The sequence below is a fragment of the Chionomys nivalis genome, chromosome 15, assembly GCF_950005125.1.
Source record: "Chionomys nivalis chromosome 15, mChiNiv1.1, whole genome shotgun sequence".
In the NCBI taxonomy this organism is placed as follows: Eukaryota; Metazoa; Chordata; class Mammalia; order Rodentia; family Cricetidae; genus Chionomys; species Chionomys nivalis.
Window position 1 is genome coordinate 53824588 of NC_080100.1, and position 27060 is coordinate 53851647.

General features: G+C 37.5%; 2 protein-coding genes across 7 annotated transcripts in view; one reads left to right on the forward strand and one right to left on the reverse strand.

Annotated features, from left to right (window-relative positions):
• Zcchc9 (zinc finger CCHC-type containing 9) overlaps window positions 1-27060 on the forward strand; it is a 236344-nt gene that overhangs the window by 159788 nt on the left and 49496 nt on the right. The window lies entirely within an intron of this gene.
• The window catches only part of Ssbp2 (single stranded DNA binding protein 2), a 253540-nt gene that overhangs the window by 70585 nt on the left and 155895 nt on the right, over window positions 1-27060 (reverse strand). For 2 of the 4 annotated variants that reach the window (XM_057789545.1, XM_057789544.1), the window contains exon 5: window positions 4595-4684. The exons of the other annotated variants lie outside the window; for them this stretch is intronic. In XM_057789545.1, coding sequence (XP_057645528.1) covers window positions 4595-4684 — 90 coding nt within the window. The remainder of the gene's footprint in view (window positions 1-4594; window positions 4685-27060) is intronic. 4 annotated transcript variants of the gene reach the window in all.

Consider the following 27060-nt stretch of genomic DNA (forward strand, 5'->3'; position numbering starts at 1 on the left):
AGTGTATTTTTTTTCTACTGAAAGCAAACTCCAGATGGCTATGCAGAGTCCCATTGCCCTTCCTCTGGTCCCAGTCAGAAAGACAGCTTGGTGGCTCTGAAGTCATCCACCAGTTCTAAAATGGGTGTCACTGAGGTTTCTTACGTTAATCACTCCGCTGACAGGCTCCAGGCAAATGCCTTTACTTAATTGATACTTCCTTTTGCAAGTCCAACTAAATCCTCTAATTTCACTTAATTGGTCACTTACTAAAGTAATAGAAGTTCCCATTTAAACAAAAACAAAATTTAAATGTGCTATGACTTGAATTAGAAGTGCTCATGTGTTTTATCATCTTGTAGCCGGAGGGTGTGCTGTTTGGGAGGTTATGGAACCTTTAGAAGGTCAGTCTTATAAATCAGGATTATGTAAAGCCTTGGCCACATCCAGTCACTTTCTAATTCCTGGTCCACTGAGACATGAACAAACACATAGCAAACGTCTACCACCAAGAACTGGGCCACCACAGTCATGCTTCCTGCACTGCTAGACTGGTCTCTCTCACACTGTAAGTCAAGACAAGCTTTCCCCACATTAAGCTTCTTCTGCCAGGTACCTTGTCAAAATGACAAGAAAGAAACTAAAAACATGGGAACAAAGTCTCAAATAAAGGCGATAATTGAAAGGCTATTTTCCATAATGGGCATATTAAATTACTGGGATATTAATCACTGCTATTGATTTTAAGATTAAAGTTAGTTGTAATTGTTTTGAATTCGTAAGTTTAGAAATTATAGGGTCACTTGCTAAAGAATTTAAGTTGTACAGGGGAGGGTTGTTCTTTAGTGTAAATGGGAATGAAAAAAATATATTTGTGTCTACTTAGGGAAACTATGTTCAATGTAATTGTTACAGTATGATTATAGTATAAGTACAGCTCAAAACTACTTATGCCTGAGCCTCATAGGCTAATTATAAATTATTAATTTTATTCACTTGATACTAATACTTTAATCTCTTTATGGGTGACTTCCATTCCAGCTATGCCCAAATAAGCTTTGCATTTCCTCCCTGTACAGCTCTACCCGGCTGTAAAATACACAAGAAGAGAACAGCTTCTGGAATCTGGCTGCTACAAGCAAGCTGAGGGCAGAGAGCTGCTTAGTGCTCCTCAGGGTGCTAGGTATCTGCAAAGCTTGGTCTTTGAGAGCCCTGATCTCTTGCTAGTCATGACTCTGGAGCCAGTCATAGGGAGAACCACAGTCAGCCCTTCCGTATAGTTGCTTGCAATGCCCCTTTCCTAGAATGAACTCGTGTAATGGCTGTGCTGAGCTTGGGTGTTTTCATCTGTGAATTTTCTAGATGTGAACTATTCTCAGAAGAAAAAGCCTATGTATTCAGGAGTAGAACCTGGTGTTTTTCTGTCAAGTATAATCATTTGGGGCTTCTGATTATTACTATGTTTCTGTATGTTAAAGGTAGCTACTATTCATAAACAACATGTGTTATGCCCAGGCTCGCAGAGAAGTACAGTCCAAACACTGCAGAAAAGCAACACTGACTGACTAGGAAACACTTCAGCCCAACTCGGCACTATATACTAAGACATTAGCTTTTTAGAACTTGATTGAGTTTTTCAACAGTTTAGGAACATTTTAAATACTGGGTGTATATAAATGTTGAATAGATGGGAAAGGAAAGCCCTGAGGTAAGTTAAAACAGCCTTCCTGGGTAAATAGAAGTAATGCAATGGATCTGAATTTTCCATCCCCTATATTTCTTTATATTGATAAAATCATTACAATTATTCAGAGGTCCAAAATAGGAACTGCAGTGTCTTCCTTGATTCTTGCAACTTTTTCTCTCTTCTGCTTAACTATGGCAATCAACTAAGGCTTTTCAAACATAATTACCAACTGTTTCTTTCCTTCTAATCCTACTGTCCCGGATCCTGTCAGAAAGACTCTTTCTTGAGCTCTATTTCTTCAACAGATTCTACTTCTAGACATATTCTTCTTAACTCAGTCCTAGCGAATACTAGCGGAAACCATCTTTTTCTTTCAAGATGCAAATGTGAAGACATTCCTCATGACAGCTCATTTTGGTCTAAAGATAAGGTTCAAACTCTGTACTACCTTCAAGGCCCTACAGGACCTTGTCAATTGTCTTGAAATACTTGGTTTCTATTCCTTTCCCTCTGGGTTTCTGCAGTTAATCCTCTTTCCTCTCTTGTTCTTCTTTCTGTCTGCTTCCTTCACCTAATTCTTCATTCATTTTAAGATATTATTTGGATTACTATTTCTATTTTGACAATAGTTTCCAACTATACCTTTCCCAAGACTAAGCATAGTGATCTGATCTGCTACAAGAAACCACCCTGCCCAAAAATATGCCTATTTTCAAATTTTCCATACTTAAACCACTTTTGTCAATTTACCATTCTTTGGACTTGTGATTTCAGAGATCTTATAAAAATATTTATCAGGGATGCCCAAAGTCTAAACCAATTACACATCCAAGTGACTGCCTTTCTCAGTGAGCCCATGGCTCCAAGAAGTGGTCTAAATAGCCTCAGCTCTTACTATGGCCTTTCAGGCTCTCCTCAGCAGAGAGCACATCTTTCCACTCGGTGTCCAGAACCCCTCATCTCCAATCCTGCGCTTTCTGTGTGCTCCCTGGCACCTCAGCTGCTTATTTTGTTGCTGGCGCACGTTGGTTATGGCCCACTGTCTGAGATACTATTCCTCTGCTTATTCCTCTTATTCGCTGGGCAGTTTTCCTAGCCCTCTCTCATCTCTCCTCCGGTGGATCTAACCACTCTTCCTTGCCCATCACAGAACTTTTCACTTTACTTGGTCATTTTTAAAGCTGGTTTTTGTTAACATAAGGAGCTTCAGGAAGTTGTACACTGTATGCGCTGTATTTTAGATATCACACTCTCTGGAATCTAGTGATACCTAATCATGAAATGTATCAGAGTAATTAAAAGGAAGTTAAAGCTATTTTGACTACTCTTAACAAGAAAACAGGCAAGGGAGGGGCTAATTCTGCCAAATGGGAAAATGAAAATGTATGGGTTTACCCACCTTGGCATAATGCTATAGAGTAAGAATTTGGCTTCCTCCCCACCCAACCTTCCTTTTTTTTTAAAACAGCACCTAATAGATAAAACTCTCCAACTTACTCACTAACCCTAACCCACCTTTGGCATGAGAACTAAGAGTGTAAAGCAAAAACAAAATGAGCTGGAAATATGTCATGGGTAACAATCAACTTTCAAAGGTAATTTCAATGGTAGAAATTCAGAATGTTTTGATTAAAGTTCTAGCCCTGTCACTTTCTGTGAAAATCATTTATTTATCAATGTTTTGGTATCTCCATCTGCACAGTGAAAATCCTAAGAATCCTTACTTCACACTTTGGGTGCTGAAGGAATTGGAATCTTTGAAAGCATGAAGACTACACTAAAGCACAGCACTTGGAAAACAATTATTAAGTGTTTGTTATTATTATCATTCTCTTAAGTGGTGATTATTTAACAATCAAGAGTCATATTCAGTTCCTAGAGTATAAAAAGGGGTCTCAAGATAAAACGTGGCTTTAATATGACTTTTAAATATTACATATGACTCAAGTAATAATAAAGAGCAGCTAGACAAATAAAAATGGCCTAAAAGTGCAGGGTTTGTACTAGACTCTAATTGAGATAATTTATTTCAATGTATCTATTTTGCAACATTACTTATAATTTAATATCTCTATTTTTACTTTTATAAGTACCTTAACGATTATCAAGAATTTTGAAATTAAAAATAAATCAAAATATCAATTTGGCTTATAGGTACCTACTATATTAACAAGATAGTATGTTGGATGTTAATTTCTATACTGCCTCCCACCTCTAACTCCTAAACACTGAATTTTCTCAGAGTGTTATAAAATTAACCATATACAAAACACTCGTTAAAATTTATGCTGGTATACTGGTTTGGGTTAGAATTCTATCAGATTTAAGATGAAGATCTACGAAATTTAAAAGTGATGCATTTTGTTCTAAAATGATTACTGTCATTGCTAAAAGAAGCAGGTACTGAAAATTTAAAATGCTAAATACATGGTTGAAAAATATAATCTTCAAATTTTATATAATTATATTAATATAAAAGTTCCAGCTGAAAAATCACAAAGGTGATTTCAGATATTTTGATACAGCCCATAATTTTAATTACACGAATAGATTTTGACTTGGCTACTTTTGAAAATACAGCCAAATCTTGATTATTCTTAGTCTATAGAAATATGGACAGTTAAAAATGGACCTCTTCACATCTTTAGTGTCTTTCACTAAAGTATTTACCACAGTGATCTTATTATTCTACTTTGTACTTTGATTTCTTTTCCTTCTCAATCAATGAAATGGTTTGATATTAGTCATAACAAATAATACAGCAAAGGAGGAAAACGTAATAGATAAGCAGTCTGAGCAATCAAGAGTTGGCTGTACAGTACAGTATTTACCTTAAGAATCAAATTAGCCTCATCCTACTTCATTATCATAAACAACAACAAGCAGGAGTCCCTATGCCTTAACATTCCTAGTCAAGTCTCCAAGTACCTGAAAGAACCCTGGTGGCACAGGACCTACTGGCATGCCATCTCCTGGGGGCATGTTTCCTAGCACGGGGCTGGGAGCTGCTGCAGCACTCTGCAAAGAATAAAGGAGAGACAGAGCTACATCATTACAGAGAAGGCACAGGACCACAGGCTGCTGAGACGATCACAGGGTGGCTGCTTTTGCACTCCTGGGAGCAAAAGCTACTGACTTCCCTCTCCACAAGCGAACTGCGATTAACAGAGTGACGAACAATGTCACTGGCTTCAGTGGGCCTCTAGAAATTTCATGAAGACAAAGACCTTTCTTGGATGACACATTTGAATATATATTAAATGCTGACAGTAATGTGACAGATGATAAGAATTTAAATAAATGCTTAATTTTAAGTTACACACATTTGAAATGGCAAACATTAGCAATGAATGTACAAATAGACAAAAGTCTGCGTACAATGATCACAGGGATCGAGAGAAAGACTTTTATTTGGATTATGCTTAGTTATGTCACAAACAAGTATAATTAACTTTATGCCTAGAGACAGCCATATATTATTCCTTTTTAAAATGTTACAATCATTACCCAAAATATAAACTATAAGGTGGTGAAGATGAAAATGCAAATGGAAGACTAAAGAAGAAAAATAAACTAGATTTGAAATCACTGGTCTCACACAAGTTACGAAAAACATCAGATTGAAAAATTCAATGTTTATTCCATTTGTAAACTTTTAATGAAATCCTAGCATTTTATTAGGAACATGAAAAATTAAACCTTTAGTTTAGATTCTTTGTAGTCAAATCAGGATTATAGATTTATTTTTTATAAATATCAGTTATACATAAAATTGCTCTACAACTATGGATTTTATTTTGCAACTTGGTTAAACACACTCAAAGCCCTAAAACTACTCAAGAAGGGACCAGATGGGGATATAAACTGGTACCACCTTTATGGGAAAACACATGCAAGGTCCTCAGAAAACTTAGAAACAGATCTGCCACAGCAGCTGACGATCTTACTGCTAGGTCTATTCACAAGAAAAGAGATTAATGTGTTGCAGAGACATCTGCAATCCTATGTTGTCTGAAATTCTATTTATAACAGAAAAATACAGAATCAACCTAAATGTTCACTGATAAATGGATGGTTAAGGAAAATGTGGCCCGTATACACAATGGAATTTTATTTAGCCATAAAAAATGTGACAGCATTAATGAACCTGGAGGACATTATGTTAAGTTCAAATAAAGCAGGGCAGAAAGACAAACAGCACATATCTGATGAGAATGTGGAATTTAACGAGCTGGTTTCATAAAGTGGAGGAAGCGGTTAGTAGAGGATAAAGAAGATACGGGGCCAGGCTGCTCAACAAGTGCAGAGTCCCAGTTGGATACAGGGAGTAAGTTCTGGTGTTACACTGAATGTACTGTTACTGTGGTTAGCAAGAATGGATGATATATTTCAAAACAGTAGGAAGAGAAGATTCTGAATGACTTTCCTACAAGGGCAGCAGAGAGGCTGAGGAAGTAGCAGTTTGATTTTTAACAGCTTTGTTGTGAAAAATACTGCAAGCAGGTTCCACAGTCACGTGCATGCTGCACTGCCTACTGTGTACTACTGAATCCATCTGCGCATTTGTAGCCCGCAGAAGATACGGTATCTTAGCATGTTCTACTGCACAGTTCTTGGCTTTTTTTAAAAAAAAAAAAAGACAAACAAACAAAAAACAGGTTTATTCCACAATACTTGAAATGGTTGAGAGCAATGATTTTCACAGTTCCCAAAGACATGTAGGCTAAAATGTGATTGTGTGAAATACTGCTTACTTATGAACCCAAATGTAATCTCAGCCAAAGCATATGAATACAAAAGAGGAAACTGAGCATGCTCCGAGGAAAGCGTGCCACAGCCTGTAGTGAGTATTCCTTTCATTCTGCACGTGTCTCACACGGTCTTTAAATGAAAGCAAGCTACCTTTCTATTTAACTAAACTTGCGTAAAATTTTAATACACTGTTGAGGGGGGCGAATTTACAACCAACAATCCTGTTAGCCTTAAACGCACAGTTACAGCCAGGTCTAGGATTTGAGATTTGATCTCTGTCTTTGAGACTGTAATTCAAATCTATTTTCATCTAATCTTAGCTGCCCAAAACCGACACTGGTAACTTTTTTTCATACACTAGAAAAATAAAACAGGTTTATTTGCACCAATGAACAAGAAAGAATGTAGATTGCTTTCTCCAGACTACATTGTTTACAAGTATTTGTTACTTTTTCCTTGAAAGGTCTTCACCCTATGAATACTTTATGAATGTTTATGCTGTTATTTTATAAGTCCAGAAAAATATTCACTTTTTTGGTTTTCTCACCCTCGTCAAGGACTTTTGAGGGTCAACATAGCAGTGAATATAACAGAAATAAAACCCTTGCTTAAGGCTTATTCTTAGCAAGAGGAGAAAGACAATAAACAAAACAAATAAAGGAGAAAATATTTATTGCAATCTGACCCAAGGAGAACAGAAAGAATGGGGTAGAGCCCTCAACGCTGCAAAGGAAAGGGTTGACAATTCTGAAAACACAGTGAAGACACACGAACTTACAGAGACTCCTGGCTGAATTAAATGAGCCTTTTATTGTTTTGTTGCTGCTTTCTGTGTCTGTCTGTGTCTCTCGGTCTCTGTGCGTGTTTCTATGTTCTAGTGTTTACTAATAGAGTCTCACACAGCAGTTTCAAGTCCTGATTCACCTTGAACTCACTACTTGCCTCAAGCTGGCCTTGAACCCCTGACCCTCCTGCCCCCACCTCCCTGGTGTGTGCTACCATGCCCAGTTTTTAATGTTGTTAGACTCTCCTTACATTTCAAGACATGCCAAATTCTTATTGTGCAAAGGTAAGCATGAGGATTCTTCACTTTCAACATTCTTGCTTTGCTCACAAAGATGTTGTTACCCGGGAAAGGTAACCTGATAACCAGATGACTTACAGCACATGGCACAGCTAGTTATTTGGTGTAGAGTAATTTTTAGTCTTCTTTAAAGATACAAAAGGAACACAATAACACAATATTATAATTTATAATAAGATTAAAATTAAATTATCAAAGTCACAAAGTACAAGTCTGGGTCATTCTGACCTCTACTTTACTTTGTGAACCACAGGCTGAGCCACACTGTCCATCACTTGTGCTAGGCTTTACTAACAGTCCACTGCCATTATTGTGTTACGGGATTCAGCTTAGAGCACTATTTGGTCCACTAACAAATGCTACTCTGCTAAATGTCACAGACGTATACTAATCGGTACTATAAGTACTGTCAAACAATAATCCTCCAGCTGACTACCATGCTAATTTATGTACACTATTTATCTAAGTATTCTAAGTATTGACTCTATAAACTCAAGAACTGAGCTGTTTGATTAAAGCTTCTAAAAGGAAAGGGTTTTAAGTTTCTTGGAAAAACTTGTTTCAACTTTACTTCTAACACATGGGGCAAATTTAATCTGTTACCTAAGAGCAAACAGCAAGTTATAGCGGGGCCTAAGTAAGAACTGTGCAGGAGTCAGCGTAGCTACCTAACAAGGAAACTAGTTACCACTAAACAAGTCAAATAGGGAAATACCACAGAGGACCAATTTCACCAGAATTACATAAATTCCCATAAGAGAATCACTGAATATCCTTTATTATATAATTGTTTTAGTTTTTTTATAATAACTTTCTGTCTTAATAAAAGAAAAACATACAATATGGCTGTAGGATATTTCTTGTAACTAATCTGAATGTGAGACTTCCGTTCAGATATAAACATGTGTTTTTCTTATCTCTTCGGCTGGACTCATTTGTGTCCTTTAAATATGCAGTTTTCAGATACATGCATCCTAATGCACACTTACCAATCATTAGCTTCGGTATTTGAGAAGGAGATGAATAAACCTCTAAGAGGTTTCAAAAGAGCTGACACAAAGTTAAAAAATATTAATCTGTCATAAAATAAAATAAGCTTTTATCAAGTAACTGTTTTTTGAATTACTAAGAGGGCTAGGGAACCAGCTTCTGACTATACAGCGAGGGTTAAGATACAAAATTTGTATTTGGTGGAACACAAAAAATATTAAGAATGTGTAAAACTAAAAAGAAATAACTGTAAAAATAAGGATAGGGTATGACTTAGAGTTTGGGAGGAGACTAAGCATAGGGTAAGAAGGGGAAACAGGATTATTGGTTTTCATTACTCAGTAAGTCATGTGCACTACTTTGAGACTCCATGATTTCAACTGAAATGAACCCAGTTCAGGTGTTGCCAATGTGACTGAAGTGAGAGGCCGCACTGTAAGAAAGATGACTCTCCCCACTTTCTAAGAGGGGAGAGTCCATCTCATAAAAGAACGTGTGGACGAGTTCATTCTCTTTGCTCTTCTGCCTTCTCCAAATGACACAGCAGGAAGGTCCCCCACTAGGTGGCAGTGCTCAGTCTCAGAGGACCCAGTTGCCAGGTTGTGACGGAGATCTTTTTCCTAAATTTCTGGTCTTAAATATTTTGTTATGGCAACACAACACACACTAGCTATATAGAGAAATTTGAAAGAAAACCTTAAAACGACGGCAGTAGTTACCCTGCCGGGCCAACTATAATGCGAGCTGCACTTAAGTAGTCTGATTACTGGCTGAAGACACTGTTATCATATGGAGGAATTGGAGCAGAAAATAATGTGATATAGGCGAGCTAAAGAGTCAACATGATCATTTGTTGACAGCTTACTGCATAACACATATTATGTTGCATGCTTATAAATCTCAAAATCATTGGGAGGAAAAAGAAGTCTTTCTAGTATGCCTAGTCCTGTAAAAACAATTTTCAAAGCAATCAGGATTAAGAAAGGACGCTTTTTCACTTCCGCTCTGATAGATATTTGCTTTTCTTAACTCATCGCTGTATTCTAAGGTAGGTCCTGCTTGATAATCAGAGGCACTCCTATTAATATGTCCTGAATTTCACTTGCCAGTAGATATTTATGACTTTTACAACTATATTCCAAAGCAGAGAAATCTAAAGTGTTTTTTGTTATACTGTATCGGGAATATTTTGCCTTTTCAAAATTAATTGATATCAAATGGTTTTTGTAAAACTCTAACAATGCATACAATACAGGTTAAAAATATAGAGCAATAAAATTTCCTGAATATGATGGGCAACACACATTTTTAATGACAGCATCTGGAAGGCAGCAGCAAGTCGGTCTCCATGAGTTCAAGGCCAGCCTGGTCTACATATCAAGTTATAGGCCACCCAGGGTTACATGGTGAGACCCTATCTCAAAAATCTAAAGTATAAACAAAATAATTTTCTTGAATGCAAAGACATTTTTTAAAGAACCACAGTCATTGTTCCCATTATATTTTCTACTTACATTGGTATCAATTTTGTTTATTTAAAATTTTCTAAACATTTCATTGCACTGACACACCTAGCTTCATCCACGCCATTCTTCATCTTTTACAAAGCTCCCCTTTTATAGTGAGGGAGACTGCTTAAGGGACCACTACAGTCTGTTTTTCCCTTATTCCGTAATAATACAACTCCAACCAGAGGACCAGCATTCAACCACATATGCTCTTCAATCTGCAGGATTCAGAATCGAGTTCTTACTGCTGGAAAGCAAGGAAAGAGGCATGTTCCCTGTCTAGCCCTTGGTTTTAGAAGCCTGGGATTCTTCCTTCTCACTGCTCAGAGCTACAGTTCCCACTGTAGAGAAATAAAATACTGCACATGGCAGAGCACCTAGCAGCCTTTAATCTCCCCACGACTTCACAGGCGCTGTTGACCTGTGGAGGACGTTGCAAAGCTTTGTTTCGTTTCCCTGGAATGAACTACCATTATCTTTGCTGCCAACTGATCTGCCTGTTGACTTTTTTCTATTTTACTAATATGTTTATTTGAAAACAATTTATTTCTATTCCACTTGTTGAACTTTAATGTCCATTTTCAAACACTTTATATTAACTAATCTAACATTATTCTGTTTTCTGACAATAAAAACTAGAAAGCAATGCATTTTATGCTGGATTTACCTGCGTATCTACATGGTCTGATGTTAGTGTTTGCCATTTTTCTTAAAAACTCATCTGAATACAAATTAATTTTGCTAGTTAATGGGAAATAACTAGAGACAAAATTACACTGACTAGATGAACTGGGTAAGAATGAGAACAATATCCACCTTGTAGATGTAGCTGAAGACACACTTTAGTACACAAATGGCTGGATGCTTTGGTTTTTAATTTCTAGTTTTCCAGCTGTAGCCAGGTAAGGTATATTACAACCTCCAACACAGAAGTATGTTGAGCAACATTCTGTGATCAAATCAATAACGTTTTATAATTTTCCACTGATAAAACATCAATATTCTCTCTGTAATTTTATTGCTGGCTTTCTATCTTTATATTTTCTCTATACTTATTCTTTCCTTCAAATATATACCATGCCCCTGAACTGCTGTTTGACCATTTCTCCGTGTGCTTCTATCAACTCTTGCCCAGAAGGCTCATCATGAATTTCATCTATGTGAAATGGGGAGCAGAGATCACAGTGGAGATACCCAAGACTTTTGGTATAACAACTGCAAAATCTGGAAGGAACTCTGGAGGGTAATGAAAACAAGCACACCTCCATCTCTAAATTCCTATTCATTTCTGGAAAAGGTTGTTCAAAGTACAAACAGAAGGTGAGTAACTCCAAAGTTCTCTAGACGTTGCTGTAGTTACCCTGATGTAGACTATATATTTCCTATTTATATAATTTTTATTAAATCAAAATTCTGGTTAAGAGTAAGCAAACAAAAATAAATCTCACATTAAGCCACACTTGTTTCTGTGGCCCATCTGCTGTCACAATTCTGTAACTGGCTTTGCATCTTGCTCAGGTCAACTGGTTTTCTTCATTCCACAGGGACAGGGGCAGAGCTCAGAGAGAAGAAAGTCATATGCAGCATCTCTTCGGTAACTGCCAGCTGTGTCCCTAGCCCACCCTCCCCCGCTCCTGCTCCCTGACTGCTAAGGAAAGTTCCACCAATCCTGTCTACACTGTTGAGCTCAGTGATGGGCAGGCAGGGAAAGACAGACACGCGCTGGAAGCATTGTTTGGGATTCGCCATCCTGTCACCTTGCTGATGGTGCCTGGTTTGGCCTTATATCCTGTATCTGACCTTAGTTCCTGCACTGGAACAGGGCCCACTTCCTTTATTTTGTAGGCTGGTTGCTTCTCTTGCTACCCAGATCGGGATTGAAGGCCTCAGATGCCCAAACTAATACGCCATAGTTCTGCATATCAGTCAGCGAGAACGAGCAGAAAACTAGACTTCACCACTGGCTGCAGCTAGAGTGCCTGGCTGTGAATAGCTCATTTACTATATTTCTGCCATGTCTCCCTGATACATATTGGTTTTCCTACCTGGAGGGCATTTCCACCATCCAACCTGAACCATGAAGATAGTGAGCACTTGCAGACATCTCTCCACGCGCCTGCTGCCATACAGGAGATCTACAGGGCACACACCCTTCCTAGCAAGTGTTTGCTACAGAACTTCCATTTGCTCGGTTCTTCCTTCTATGTCTTGTCTTGGAGTCCAAGCACATTTGTTCTAACGCACTCCCACAGCCACTCCCTTCTACTGACGCTGTTCTTCTGAAACATCTTGTCCCAGAACACATCACAGCTCTGTACCAACAGCATGAACCAAACCATTGGCACTTTTATTTCAATACTGATTTTCTCAAGAAGTTAATCATCATTAGACTTATTTAAAAAATAGAGTATCAGTTACACCTTAGTTTATAATTATACAAGATGGCTATTTCTGTTGGGAGCACCAGTACCTGTCTGCACTTAAGAGGATGAGGGAGGAGGATGCTATGACTTCAGGACCAGTCTGTGCTACATAGCAAATCCAAAGCTACAAGACATAGACAGACAAACAAAACCCAGTGCATCTCCTCAAAGACATGTTTTACACACACACACACACACACACACACACACACATTATAAACTCATAGGAAGAAATTTCAAGCTTACCATTTTCAATTTTATTTCCCTTAACAACACCATTAGCCTAGATTTAAAATAGTATGTAACTAATAAACTATTTCAAGTTTTACCCAGAACAAATAAGAAGACGTGGTCAAGCAGAAATTTAATGGATTTTAAGTCAAAAATTTTAATTATTTTACTATAATACCTAGGATGATTTCTATCACTGAATATTTTTAAAGCTATTTAGAATGTTTCTTCTTTCAAGAAAGTTAATACAGATAAAAAAGAAGCTGAGAATAGCTTGAGCCAAAATCTTATTACTTAGTTTAAAAGATGTTTATTTAAAGGAGGCAAAACAGGTGGCTTACAAAAAGGCAAGATGAAAATAAATTAGTAAGTGAAAATACTTGTTCCTATTCGCTCTGAACTGAAAGGGAATTAACTCACTGGACCTGCTCTCACGTGCCAGCGAGTGCCCAACTCCGCCTCCTTCCTCCCAGGATAGAGTGTGACTGCTCATCTCTGCTACTGGATTTTAAACTATTTAATTGCTTCACAGAGCAAAACCAAGCACCATTACAGGTTAGCACATAAAAACACCTAGATAAAGAATAACAGCAAAGGGAGCTGCTTAATCTTTAATATTTTGAAGATAACTTTAAAGTACTTTTTAAAAGATCCTAAAAATAGATCATACCTAAAAAAAATACAATAAAACAAACTGAAAACAAGAAATTCAGCCAAAAAAAAAAAAAAACAAAAAAAAAAAAAAGAAAGAAAGAAAGAAATTCAGCCAATAATTGGTTCTCCCTTTTAGAACATATAAAAAAGGGGTTTTGTTGTTTTGGTTTTTTTTTTTTTTAATATACTAGTGAGTTGTTTTAAAAGCAGACTCTTGTGAGACAGTGGTTAAAACAAAATTTATCTGTGATCCTCACACTAGTGAGCCAACGCTAGTGTGCTCTAAAGGAATTACAGATGTTCATATATGAACTTGCACGAGATGTACACCCGTGATCCTCATGATGATTGTTAAAAGCCTTAACATAAGACAGTTAGTATGCCTTATTAAAATAGATCTACCTAATTCCAAGCTACAGAAGAATGCTGTCCCTAAAACCAGCACAATAAATTCTAGAATCTGTTCTTATTCCTCAGATTGCCACTTAAAATGCTTAGAAAAGAAGCCTTTGAAACTGTCTTTATATACTGCATCACTAGAATATTTTCATGCTGAGAAATCTTCATACTTAAGAAGGTCAGTTTACTTTTTCGAAATAAATAAAATTCATTCAGTGCAGTTCTGGAGAAACTGAGTGAAAAGACTGGGAGTAAGATTTCTGAAACAGAAACTTACATGTGCCTGTTTTCATGTAAAACTGGCTCAAAAGTCAGGTATGGCAGGGCATGTCAGTGCTCTAGGATTTGCAAAGCAGAGCAGGAGTTTAGGGATAGCTTGCTCTGCAGAGAAAGTTGCAGGCTACATAGGAGTATCCATCTTAAAATCAAAAATAAGTAAAATATAGTAGGCCCACAATTCAAATGTAGGAACGTGAAGTGTGAATGATGCCAACATAATGAAGTACCTTAGCCTGGTACACATATTTCAAGTCAAAGTTTGACTTGATATTTTTCATCCATGCATGCATTTAAATACAACAAACTTTACAAACACCCCATATGTAATGGAGTACTGAGCAGACCCTGCTCTTTTTCAGAGACATTTATAATCTTGAAAGAAGACATAATTATACTCAGCTGTACTTGGTAGCATGGGAACGTTATGAAGAGGAAGGTGCAGTCTGGAAGAAAACTGTTTGTCTGGGGAAAAAAAATCATCTAAGCTGAGAGCTAAAGAAAGACCTGGTTGGTAGTAAGGGTCAGAAGTTAAGTCAGAACAGTTATGCACTGCAAAGTAAAGGATGAGGAAGAGTGAAGGAGCATGGGAATTATTAGAAAGGTCTGTGTAGCTGAAGTAAGTGACGTGAAATTGCTGCATGAGGTGGCTTTTTCTGGATTTAGATGACTTCACACAGTACTGTATTTCATTATGACATTTTCAGATAGTCTTCCCTTTTCTTCCCTGTGACATCCTCCCCACTTTACCCCTGCATCCCTTTTACTGTCCCCTCCCCACAATATCCAACATCTAATTTCATATCACATATATTTCATTACCCCCAGCCATGCAGTAAGGTCTTTTATTTGCCTCTTATGGTTCCCCCTTTACATTTTCATGATCTTCTCATCAACAAACAATAAATCAGAATTTGTGGTTCCTATAACCCTTGTATTAATTTACTGCAGTGCCTACCACATTATAAGTAAGATTCCTGTTTTCAGACTGAACAGACCTAAAGGAATGGCTTTTCCTTTCTTGTACAGGTGGAACTCATTCTGAGCACAAGGACAGTAAGAGTTGGATGGACTGAACCGGAGTTTATTATGTGGACTTTTTTTACTTAAATAAAATTTGTCATTTACAGAATTAATAAGTATGCAAATTCTAAAACAGCATATGTTATCTTACACCAGGCAAGTACACCAAATTCTTCGAAGAAAGCTGACAGAAGTCAACTTCGTTCATATTTGTTTTTGTTTCCTAGTAGCTGCATGTAGTCTTGAACAAAAGTAGTCCAGAGTAAACTTCTTTTCATGCTAACATTTCCCACAGATAATGTCACGAATCAAGGATGCTATTACATGTAAAGTGTCCACTGATTTGCAGAATCATTTAATCTGAGTAAGAATCTGAGTAGTGAAAGATGACCATATAACTCATTTTTAAGATCAGGGTGTAATATATGGCACCAAGTCACAGCTAACCATTAAGTGAACATGGTTTTAAACATTGTTAAAAAGGAAGCAATAAAATAATCATTCTTTCACTGTAGAATCACAAATGATAAGTTACTCAGCGAAATCAAATTAGATGCTTTAACAAAATCAAATTTAAGGCAAAAGAATTAGTAAGTATAAAAAGCATTTTCACTTAATAAAAGGAATAATTCATGAGCAAATAATAATCTTTAATGCATGAAAGAGCATAACCACAAAACTAACAAATCTACAAAGAAACTAATAAATTCAAAATCACAGCGAAAGATTCAGGGACCTCCTAGAAACTGATAGATTAAGTAAACTAAGACAGATTTATAATCAAAACCGACAAGTTATATGTAACAGACACATAAAAACAGCATTCCCACAAGCAGAATGCACATATTTTTCCAGGATTCTTTCTACTTTAGACTTGGCACTTGTCAAGCAAATGGCATGGAATACAAGAAGCTATTCTTCAGTATTTGATAAACAGAAAGAAAAATAATTATTTGACCCTCTAAAGTGATAAACAATAGAACCTAATAATTGGCAAAAACACAGCTAGAGGTAAAGCCATCCATACAGTGTTCTTCCCACCTCTTAAGTAGCACTGAAGTAGATTGTAAACAGAATCACCTCTGGAGGGAATAAACATCACGTAGGTTAAAAAGGTAATGGTTATTAAGTAGTAGTGATATCGCTGACTCAGTAAAAATAGGATATGTTAAGAACAGGCACAACCCTCTCCAAATACACAAGAGAACAATGGTCCACTGAAACTGCAGGTAACTTGGGAGAAAACTCGTAAGAGCTGTAAACACAGCAGGGAAAAAGCAGTCAAAATGAATTAATTTCATGGAAAACAGTTTTAGTTAAGTTAATCTTGAAGAAAAAAAATTAAAAAAAAAAACTATTAGAATAGGGATGAAAAAAATTCTCCAACAGTAAAAAGAGGCCAGGAAAAAATGAAAGTAGAGGCACCAACATTTAAATGAATTGGTGGTTCGGTTAGAAAACTAGACCACAGAAATCATGATACAGAAATAAAAGCAATCAGCTGAGGTGTGGTGTCACATGGATGAGTTAGCATCCCCAAAAAAGGCCTGGGAAAGACCAGCAGTGAAGATGCAGCTTTGGGAGACCCCAGTACAGTGGGCAGCCAGTGAGGAGAGCAGGAAGTGTGGTATGGAGCATGCCTGAACCTAGGAGATCAGCTGTGTGTGCTTCAAATGGCGGAGCTAGAAGTGGAGCTGCTCAAGATTGTTGAAGCCCAGAGTGTCGAACACTGAACTGTTTACACTACTGGCTTTGGGTTTTCTTTGATTTGATTCTGTGTCCTGTTCTTTCCTTTCGGTATAAGAAGTATTTAAATTATTTCTTTATTTTATAGGAGGACATAGTCTAAAGGCTAAATTTTTAGAGAGACTTTGCAGTTTAAGAAAAACTTTGGAGTTTGAAAGAAGCTTCAGATATTTTAAAAAGATTGAATTTTAAAAGGGTATAACATGAATAATAAAACCCAGAGACAGATATTGGGGTTCAAACAGAAGACCAGAAAAGCAAAGTAGCCAGCAACTAGAGAGCTCTTACCTCTATAAAATCTTCAGACTGAAAGAGAGCGAGTTCCTGTCTCATCCTGCCTTATATTCCCTCTAGTGCTGGGATTAAGGCATGCACCACCACCACCCGGCCACACTAGGCTAACTGAAGGTGTGTGCCACCACTACATGGTCTATATAGACTGACTAGCATGGCTGTTTGCATTCTGGTCTTCAGGCAAGCATTATTTATTAAAATACAAATGAAATATCATTGCATTTCCCCTTTTTATCAAAATAAATGGCTATAACTAATACAAGAAAAACTATATACAGTTTACAATAACTATGTACAATATATATGGACAATAATACATCAACAATGTCTAGTCTATTTGCATTTGGCAAATTCAGAGGAAATACTCCATATCTATTCTATCTTGGTGAGTCTAAAGTCTTATACATAATTTACTTTCTATCATAACTTTCTGCATCTGGTAACAAGGAAAACTTTAACCATAAATATCTAGTCTTCAACTCCCTCAGAGACCCAAGAAGGAAATAATGTTAACTGAGTAAACAGGAAGTACAAGCAAGAGACTTCTAAAAAAATCTGAAAAATGACAGAAACAGCTGGCTGCCTGGACAGTCACCCATAGCTCTTCTGCAATGTTGGGGTATCCATCTTGGGCCTACAGGCCTAGCATATTCAACAGATTTTTCTGTGAAGCAGGATATTCTGAATGGCTGTCTCACCTTGTCTTGACAATGTTTGGCAGTCACTTTCTTTTGTAGCCTGCTTGTCCAATTAGGACAGCATACTGTCAGCAATTGAGGCAAGGGCATTTCCTTGCCCAGTGGCTTCCTTTTGCCACAAAGAAAATAAACTCCATGTGGAGTTTCTTCGATGCTGATTATCCTCTGAGGTAGACTGGTGCTACCAGGAGCATAGATGTCTCATTATCATAAAAAAAAGAACCTATGTTATTAAACCATCTTAAATCCCATGTTCTGTTGATCTCTGAAGTATCTAAAATATATCTTTGTTTGACCTTGAAAACAGACCTAATATGACTACAAGTACGATTATAATAGGTGATTAACTACTAACCTGCATTTTCTTATTTTTTTAACACTTGGGTTTTTTTTTTTTTTAAGATTTATTTATTTATTATGTATACAGTGTTCTGTCTGTCTGCTTGCTGGCCAGAAGAGGGCACCAGATCTCCTTACAGATGGCTGTGAGCCACCATGTGGTTGCTAGGAATTGAACTCAGGACCTCTGGAAGAGCAGTCAGTGCTCTTAACCGCTGAGCCATCTCTCCAGGCTCCTGCATTTTCTTATTATTCTAAACAGTTGGTAGTAATAATTTTCAAGGACTAGAAATTTGCATTACATTGTTAAATGAGTTGTATAGGTATAATACCTTGAACAAGAGTCGAAATTTAGGTACAGTATGTTCTAACAAAATTAATCTCATATTTGTATCAATATGAAAAATTTGTATATAATATACAACAATTAAAACCAATGTAAAACATTTAAAACTAGTAGTTGCTTTTTAAAAGTAAATTCAATAAGCTACCTTTTATCCTATCATCTCTATATCCCCCTTTTCAAAACAAGAACTATGTATCTAATCTCTTTTGCTCAACTTTCCTCCTGACCATAATCAATAACAACTTGTAACCAAACCCCTAAACAATGACAAATATCCATAACCCATTAAACAACCAAAAGTGACCCAACCCCACCTCTTGGGAAGGTGGGCATCATTTTTCTTAAATTTACTTCCTGCTCTCTGGGAGTAACAGTATCTTTAAGGGATTCTGAAAAGAAGAATTGGGGTTGTCAAGGACTAGGAGAGGCAGCTATATCATTTGTTGTCCAATTTCTGTGTAATGGGGAAGTGCAGAGCTTGAGTCCTGGCTAGAGTAGTCTGTTAGGCTGAATCATCTCAGCTAGCCACCTCAAAATTGTTCTGAGCAATTTGTAGTCCAAAGCCTATCTTTAGGTGATATTTTTCAGCTTAGTGGTATTACCATAGTCCTGGAGGAATTGTCATTGTGGGGTCCTACCCTCCTTTTGGGGACTCCAAAGGTCGCTGTTAGGCATGCTCATGGTTCACTGCAGAAAACTGATGAAGACTCAAACACAAAATCATGTACAGGAAAGTAGATGAAACCTTTTTCTAGAATTAGTTAGTACTCCATGACCATTAACATCATGACAAAAAGTTTAATATATATATATATATATATATATATATATATATATATATATATACTTAACACACACACATATATATATAAATCTTATATCTTAAGAAAAGTTGTTAAAGTGTCAATATAAAACCAAAGGAATATGAGTTAGTGGCAATAAAGTAGTTCTTAAATTTTTATTTTTCTTCTGTTCCATATCAGTTGGTTCTTCTGAGATGAGAGAGAGATTTTCGGTTTCATTTTAAAAAGCCTGCTTGGGTTTAGAGAAGGAAACAGCCACACTCAAACTCCAAAACCAGCTTTAATCTTTAATCCAACTGGGGTTACAAAAAGACCATTTGCATTATATGTCTGTAGAGAATAGCAGAAACAAACATTTGGGAAAATTTATGAAATTTTATCCTGTTGGAAATGTAATATATCAATAGGCAAATTTATGCCTTTTCTTGAGACTTTTTTAATAGATGATTTGTACTTTTTCTTCAGATGTCTCATTTGTCCAGTGGTCTTCAGATTCCTTAGCTGGATACCCCTATTTTCTTTAAAAGACAGAAATAAAACCCTTCCCTAGCTCTAATTTTAGGGCTATTATCTTTTGGCAAGTTATATTTGATCAAATAAAAAGATTTGTAAGGTTTTATGTGTTAGTTTACATTAAGAGGCCATGCTGTTTGATGAGTTATCATCTCTTTTAATTAAGATGTGTCTCTTGTTCAAATAGAATCTATCAATTTTGATGGAATTCATACCTTTTGTTCTCCTGTGGAAACAAAAGCAAAGCCCCTTCCCCAATGTAACAACCTGTCTTGGTTTCCATTCTGAGGTCAACAAATCTTTAAAGTATACCATCTGATTTATTTCCATAGATTTTTCTACTATCCAATGTATTGCCACACCTTTCTCATTAGTATTTAGAAAATTCAACGTTAATAAAGCATTATGCAATCTATTTCTGGGGGCATTTATCATCCCTTCCTGTTTATTTAACATATCCTTTAGAGTTCGATTTCTTCTGTGTGTGTGGTATACCTGTAATATGCTTTATATTATAATAAGCAAAACTGTTTCATTTTCTTAGAGACATGTGCTGCAACACTGCCTGTCTTTATTTGTACAGGTAAAAGTCTATGATGGCCATAACTTCTATCAAATGTGTGATTACTGAATCAGCCTTTTCCAAACTCAAAGCAACTGCCCATTGAAAACCTGACTAGGTATCAATAGTGTGGTGTACATATTTTAGTTTTCCAAATTCTTCAAAATGGAACACATCTCTCTGCCAAATTTCATTCCTTTGAGTGCCTTTTGGATTAATTCCTGCAGGTAGTAGTGTTTGGTTGTATAAAGAACAAGTAAGACATTTCCTTATAATTTCCTTGGCTTGTTGTCATGTGTTAGAAAATTAAACCTTTTGCTAATGACATGATGGGTTTTTTTTTAATCAAATTCTAAGGCCTTCAGCACATTTCCAACAAATAATTGATCAATTTCTGCATTACTTTGCACCAGAGAACTAGAGACTCATAAAGGATCAGATGTGTGTTATTTACATAGGATGAATTGCTATTCCTGATTGTATCTTTGTAACTGAATAAATAATAGTCAACTCTATATCATCTGGTATAAACTCAGTGGTTTCAATATGCAAAACAAGAGGCACCGGCAGGCAGGCCTAGGCGGCGGAAGCACCAGCGCGCAGGCAGGCCCGGGCGGCGGAGGCACCAGCACGCAGGCAAGTCCGGGCGGCAGAGGCACCGGCATGCAGGCAGGCCCGGGTGGCAGAGGCACCGGCAGTCAGGCCCGGCAGGCAGGCCTAGGCGGCGGAAGCACCGGCAGGCAGGCCTAGGCGGCGGAAGCACCGGCACACAGACAGTTCCGGGCGGCGGAGGCACTGGATGCAGGTTAGTGCGGGCAAGAAACAGTGAAGCCTGCACTGAGAGCAGATTGCCCCGCTACAATTAAACCAAACCCAATAGATACCATCGGTAAGAGGAGATGGGCAGACGCCAAGGCAAGAATTCACCCAACAATCTGAAAAACAACATGAAAACACCAGAACCCAATGATCTTACAACACAAGGACTTGAACACCCTAACACAGGAGAAGAGGAAAAAACTGACTTTTTGAAAGCAATAGAGTCCCTTAAACAACGTGTAAAAAACGCCCTCATAGAAATGGATGAGAAGTATAACAAAAAGTTTGAAGAAATGAGTAAATACGTAAATGATACCCTGGGAAGACAAGAAAAAACGATCAAACAGGTAATGGAAACAGTCCAAGAATTGAAAACTGAAATGGAAGCAAGGAAGAAAACACAAACTGAGGACCAGCTGGATATGGCAAATATAGGTCAACGAGCAGAGACTACAGAAACAAGCATAATCAATAGAATACAAGAGATAGAAGAAAGAATCTCAGATTCTGAAGACAACATAGAGAAAATAAACGGACTGATCAAAGCAAACACCAAAACCAACAAATTCTCATCACAAAACATTCAGGAAATATGGGACACAATAAAAAGACCAAACCTAAGAATAATAGGGATAGAAGAAGGAGAAGAGGCACAGCTCAAAGGTCCAGAAAACATTTTTAACAAAATTATGGAAGAAAACTTCCCCAACATAAAGAAAGATATTCCTTTGAATATTCAAGAAGCATACAGAACACCAAACAGACTGGATCAAAAAAAAAAAACGTCCCCTCGCCATATAATAATCAAAACACAAAATATACAGATTAAAGAAAGAATATTAAGAGCTGCAAAGGAAAAAGGCCAAGTAACTTATAAAGGTAAACCGATCAGACTTACACCTGACTTCTCTATGGAAACCATGAAAGCCAGAAGGTCCTGGATAGAGGTACTACAGAAACTAAGAGACCATGGATGCAAACCCAAACTACTATACCCAGCCAAGCTATCGTTCACTATCAATGGAGAAAACAAGACATTCCAGGATAAGAACAAATTTAAACAATACATTGCCACAAATCCAGCCCTACAGAAAGTAATAGAAGGAAAATCACAACCCAAGGAATCCAACATTGCCAACACTGCCTACAATAACCCAGGCATCTAGCGACCCTTCAACAGCACAACTCAAAGAAGGGAGACACACAAACTCTTCTACCAAAAGCAGTAAGAATAACCGGAGTTAACAACCACTGGTCATTAATATCACTTAATATTAATGGTCTCAATTCACCAATAAAAAGGCACAGGCTAAGAGATTGGATACGAAAACAGGATCCAACAGTCTGCTGTTTGCAAGAAACTCATCTCAACCACAAAGACAGGCATCTACTCAGAGTAAAGGGTTGGGAAAAGGTTTTTCAAGCAAATGGTCCTACGAAAAAAGCAGGTGTGGCCATACTAATTTCTAACAAAACTGACTTCAAATTAAAATCAATCAGAAGAGATCGACAGGGACACTTTATACTCATAACAGGAACGATTCAGCAGGATGAAGTCTCAATCCTGAATATCTATGCCCCTAATATAAAAGCACCCACTTATGTAAAAGAAATATTGCTAAAACTCAAGGCAGACATCAAATCACACACACTAGTAGCAGGAGACTTCAACACACCTCTCTCACCAATGGACAGGTCAATCAGACAGAAAACTAATAGAGAATTAAGAGAATTGTTGGAGGTAATGAATCAAATGGACTTAACAGACATCTATAGAACACTCCACCCAAATAGGAAAGAATACACCTTCTTCTCTGCAGCTCATGGAACCTTCTCGAAAATTGACCACATACTTGGAAACAAAGGAAACCTCCACAAATACAAAAAAATATCAGTGTCCACCTGTGTCTTATCAGATCACCACGGATTAAAGTTAGAAGCCACCAACAAAGCTACCCCCAGAAAGCTGACAAACTCATGGAAACTGAACAGTCAACTACTGAACCACACCTGGGTCAAGGAAGAAATTAAGAAAGAAATTAAAGTCTTCCTTGAATTTAATGAAAACAAAGAGACAACATACTCAAACCTATGGGACACGATGAAAGCAGTGCTAAGAGGAAAGTTCATAGCACTAAGTGCCCACTTAAAGAAAACGGAGAAAGCATACATTGGGGACTTAACAGCACACCTGAAAGCTCTAGAAAAAAAGAAGCAGACGCGCCCAGGAGGAGTAGAAGACTGGAAATAATCAAACTGAGGGCAGAAATCAACAAAATAGAAACACAGAAAACAGTCCAGAGAATCAATGAAACAAAAAGTTGGTTCTTGGAGAAAATCAACAAGATTGACAAACCCCTATCCAAACTAATTAAACGACAGAGAGAGAACACGCAAATAAATAAGATCAGAAATGAAAAGGGGGACATAACTACAGACACAGAGGAAATTCAGAGAATCATTAGATCTTACTACAAAAGCCTGTATGCCACAAAACTGGAAAATGCAAAAGAAATGGACACTTTTTTAGATAAGTACCATATACCAAAGCTAAACCAAGAACAGGTGAACGATCTAAATAGACCTGTTAGTCGCAAAGAATTAGAAACAGTTATCAAAAATCTCCCTTCCAAAAAAAGCCCAGGACCAGATGGTTTCAATGCAGAATTCTACCAGAACTTCCAAGAAGAGCTAATACCTATACTTCTTAATGTATTTCACAATATAGAAACAGAAGAGTCATTGCCAAATTCCTTTTATGAAGCTACAGTTACCCTGATACCAAAACCACACAAAGACCCAACCAAGAAAGAGAATTACAGGCCTATCTCACTCATGAACATCGACGCAAAAATTCTCAATAAAATACTGGCAAACCGAATCCAAGAACACATTAGAAAAGTTATCCATTATGATCAAGTAGGCTTCATTCCAGAGATGCAGGGCTGGTTCAACATACGCAAATCTATCAATGTAATCAACCATATAAATAAACTGAAAGAAAAAAACCATATGATCATTTCATTAGATGCTGAAAAAGCATTCGACAAAATTCAACACTCCTTTATGATAAAGGTCTTGGAGAGATTAGGGATACAAGGGTCATACCTAAATATAATAAAAGCTATTTACAGCAAGCCGACAGCTAACATTAAATTAAATGGAGAAAAACTCAAAGCCATCCCACTAAAATCAGGAACACGACAAGGATGTCCACTCTCTCCATACCTCTTCAATATAGTGCTTGAAGTTCTAGCAATAGCAATAAGACAACATAAGGGGATCAAGGGGATCCATATTGGAAAGGAAGAAGTTAAGCTTTCATTATTTGCAGATGATATGATAGTATACATAAGCGACCCCAAAAACTCTACCAAAGAACTCCTACAGCTGATAAACACCTTTGGTAATGTGGCAGGATACAAAATCAACTCCAAAAAATCAGTTGCCTTCCTATACACTAAGGATAAGGAAGCAGAGAGGGAAATCAGAGAAGCATCACCTTTCACGATAGCCACAAATAGCATAAAATACCTTGGGGTAACTCTGACCAAGGAAGTGAAAGATCTATTTGGCAAGAACTTTAAGTCGTTGAAGAAAGAAATTGAAGAGGACACCAGAAAATGGAAGGACCTCCCTTGCTCTTGGATTGGGAGGATCAACTTAGTAAAAATGGCAATTCTACCAAAAGCAATCTATAGATTCAACGCAATCCCCATCAAAATCCCATCAAAATTCTTCACAGATCTGGAGAAGACAATAATCAACTTTATATGGAAAAACAAAAAACCCAGGATAGCCAAAACAATCTTATACAATAAAGGATTGTCTGGAGGCATCACCATCCCTGACTTCAAACTCTATTACAGAGCTACAGTACTGAAAACGGCTTGGTACTGGCATAAAAACAGAGAAGTCGACCAATGGAATAGAATAGAAGACCCTGACTTTAGCCCACAAACCTATGAACACCTGATTTTCGATAAAGGAGCTAAAAGTATACAATGGAAAAAAGAGAGCATCTTCAACAAATTGTGCTGGCAAAACTGGAAGTCAATCTGTAGAAGAATGAAAATAGATCCATATCTATCACCATGCACAAAACTCAAGTCCAAATGGATTAAAGACCTCAATATCAGTCCAAACACACTGAACCTGATAGAAGAGAAAGTGGGAAGTACTCTACAACACATGAGCACAGGAGAACACTTCCTACGTATAACCCCAGCAGCACAAACACTAAGGACATCATTGAATAAATGGGACCTCCTGAGACTGAGAAGCTTCTGTAAAGCAAAGGACACTGTCACTAAGACAGAAAGGCAACCCACTGACTGGGAGAAGATCTTCACCAACCCCGCAACTGACAAAGGTCTGATATCCAAAATATACAAAGAACTCAAGAAATTAGACCGTAAAAGGTTAATCAATCCAATTATAAAATGGGGCACTGAGCTGAACAGAGACTTTTCAACAGAAGAAGTTCAAATGGCCAAAAGACACTTAAGATCGTGCTCAACTTCCTTAGCAATCAGGGAAATGCAAATCAAGACAACATTAAGATACCATCTTACACCGGTCAGAATGGCTAAAATCAAAAACACCAATGATAGCCTCTGCTGTAGAGGTTGTGGAGAAAGGGGCACTCTCATCCATTGCTGGTGGGAATGCAAACTTGTACAACCACTTTGGAAAGCAGTGTGGCGGTTTCTCAGGAAAGTCGGGTTCAACCTACCTCTCGACCCAGCAATACCACTATTGGGAATATACCCAAGAGATGCCCAAACATACAACAAAAGTATATGCTCAACTATGTTCATAGCAGCATTGTTTGTAATAGCCAGAACCTGGAAACAACCTAGATGTCCTTCAATGGAAGAATGGATGAAGAAAGTATGGAATATATACATATTAGAGTACTACTCAGCAGTAAAAAACAATGACTTCTTGAATTTTGCATACAAATGGACGGAAATTGAAAACACTATCCTGAGTGAGGTAAGCCAGACCCAAAAAGAGGAACATGGGATGTACTCACTCATATTTGGTTTCTAGCTATAAATAAAGGACATTGAGACTATAATTCGTGATTCTAGAGAAGCTAAATAAGAAGGTGAACCCAAAGAAAAACATATAAGCATCCCCCTGAATATTAACCTTCATCAGGCGATGAAAGAAGACAGAGACAGAGACCAACATTGGAGCACTGGACTGAAGTCTCACGATCCAAAGGAGGAGCAGAAGGAGAGTGAGTACGAGCAAGGAACTCAGGACTGCGAGGGGTGCACCCACACACTGAGGCAATGGGGATGTTCTATCGGGAACTCACCAAGGCCAGCTGGCCGGGGACTGAAAAAGCATGGGACAAAACCGGTCTCGCTGAACATAATGGACAATGAGGACTACTGAGAACTGAAGAACAATGGCAATGGGTTCTTGATCCTATTGCACGTAATGGCTTTGTGGGAGCCCAGGTAGTTTGGATGCTCACCTTAATAGACCTGGATGGAGGTGGGTGGTCCTTGGACCTCCCACAGGGCAGAGAAACCTGCTTGCTCTTTGGGCTGAGGAGGAAGGAAGACTTGATTGGGGGAGGGGGAGGGAATGGGAGGTGGTGGCGGGGAAGAGGCAGAAATCTTTAATAATTAAATAAATTAATTAATAAAAAAAACTTAAAAAAATATGCAAAACAATTCTTTCTGCATATTGCAAATCTGTAACTATGTTGAGAGGTTCTTAAAAATCCCTTAATACCATGAGAATAGCATATAATTTTGACTTTTGGACAGAATCTTAAGAGATTTGACCCACTTTACTTAAATTTCTGATTTGTAACCTACCTTTCCTGATTTATTTGCATCAGTATAGAATGCAGGGGCTCCAGTTATTGGTGTGTCCCATACACTGTGAGGAAGGATCCAATTAGTTCTCTTT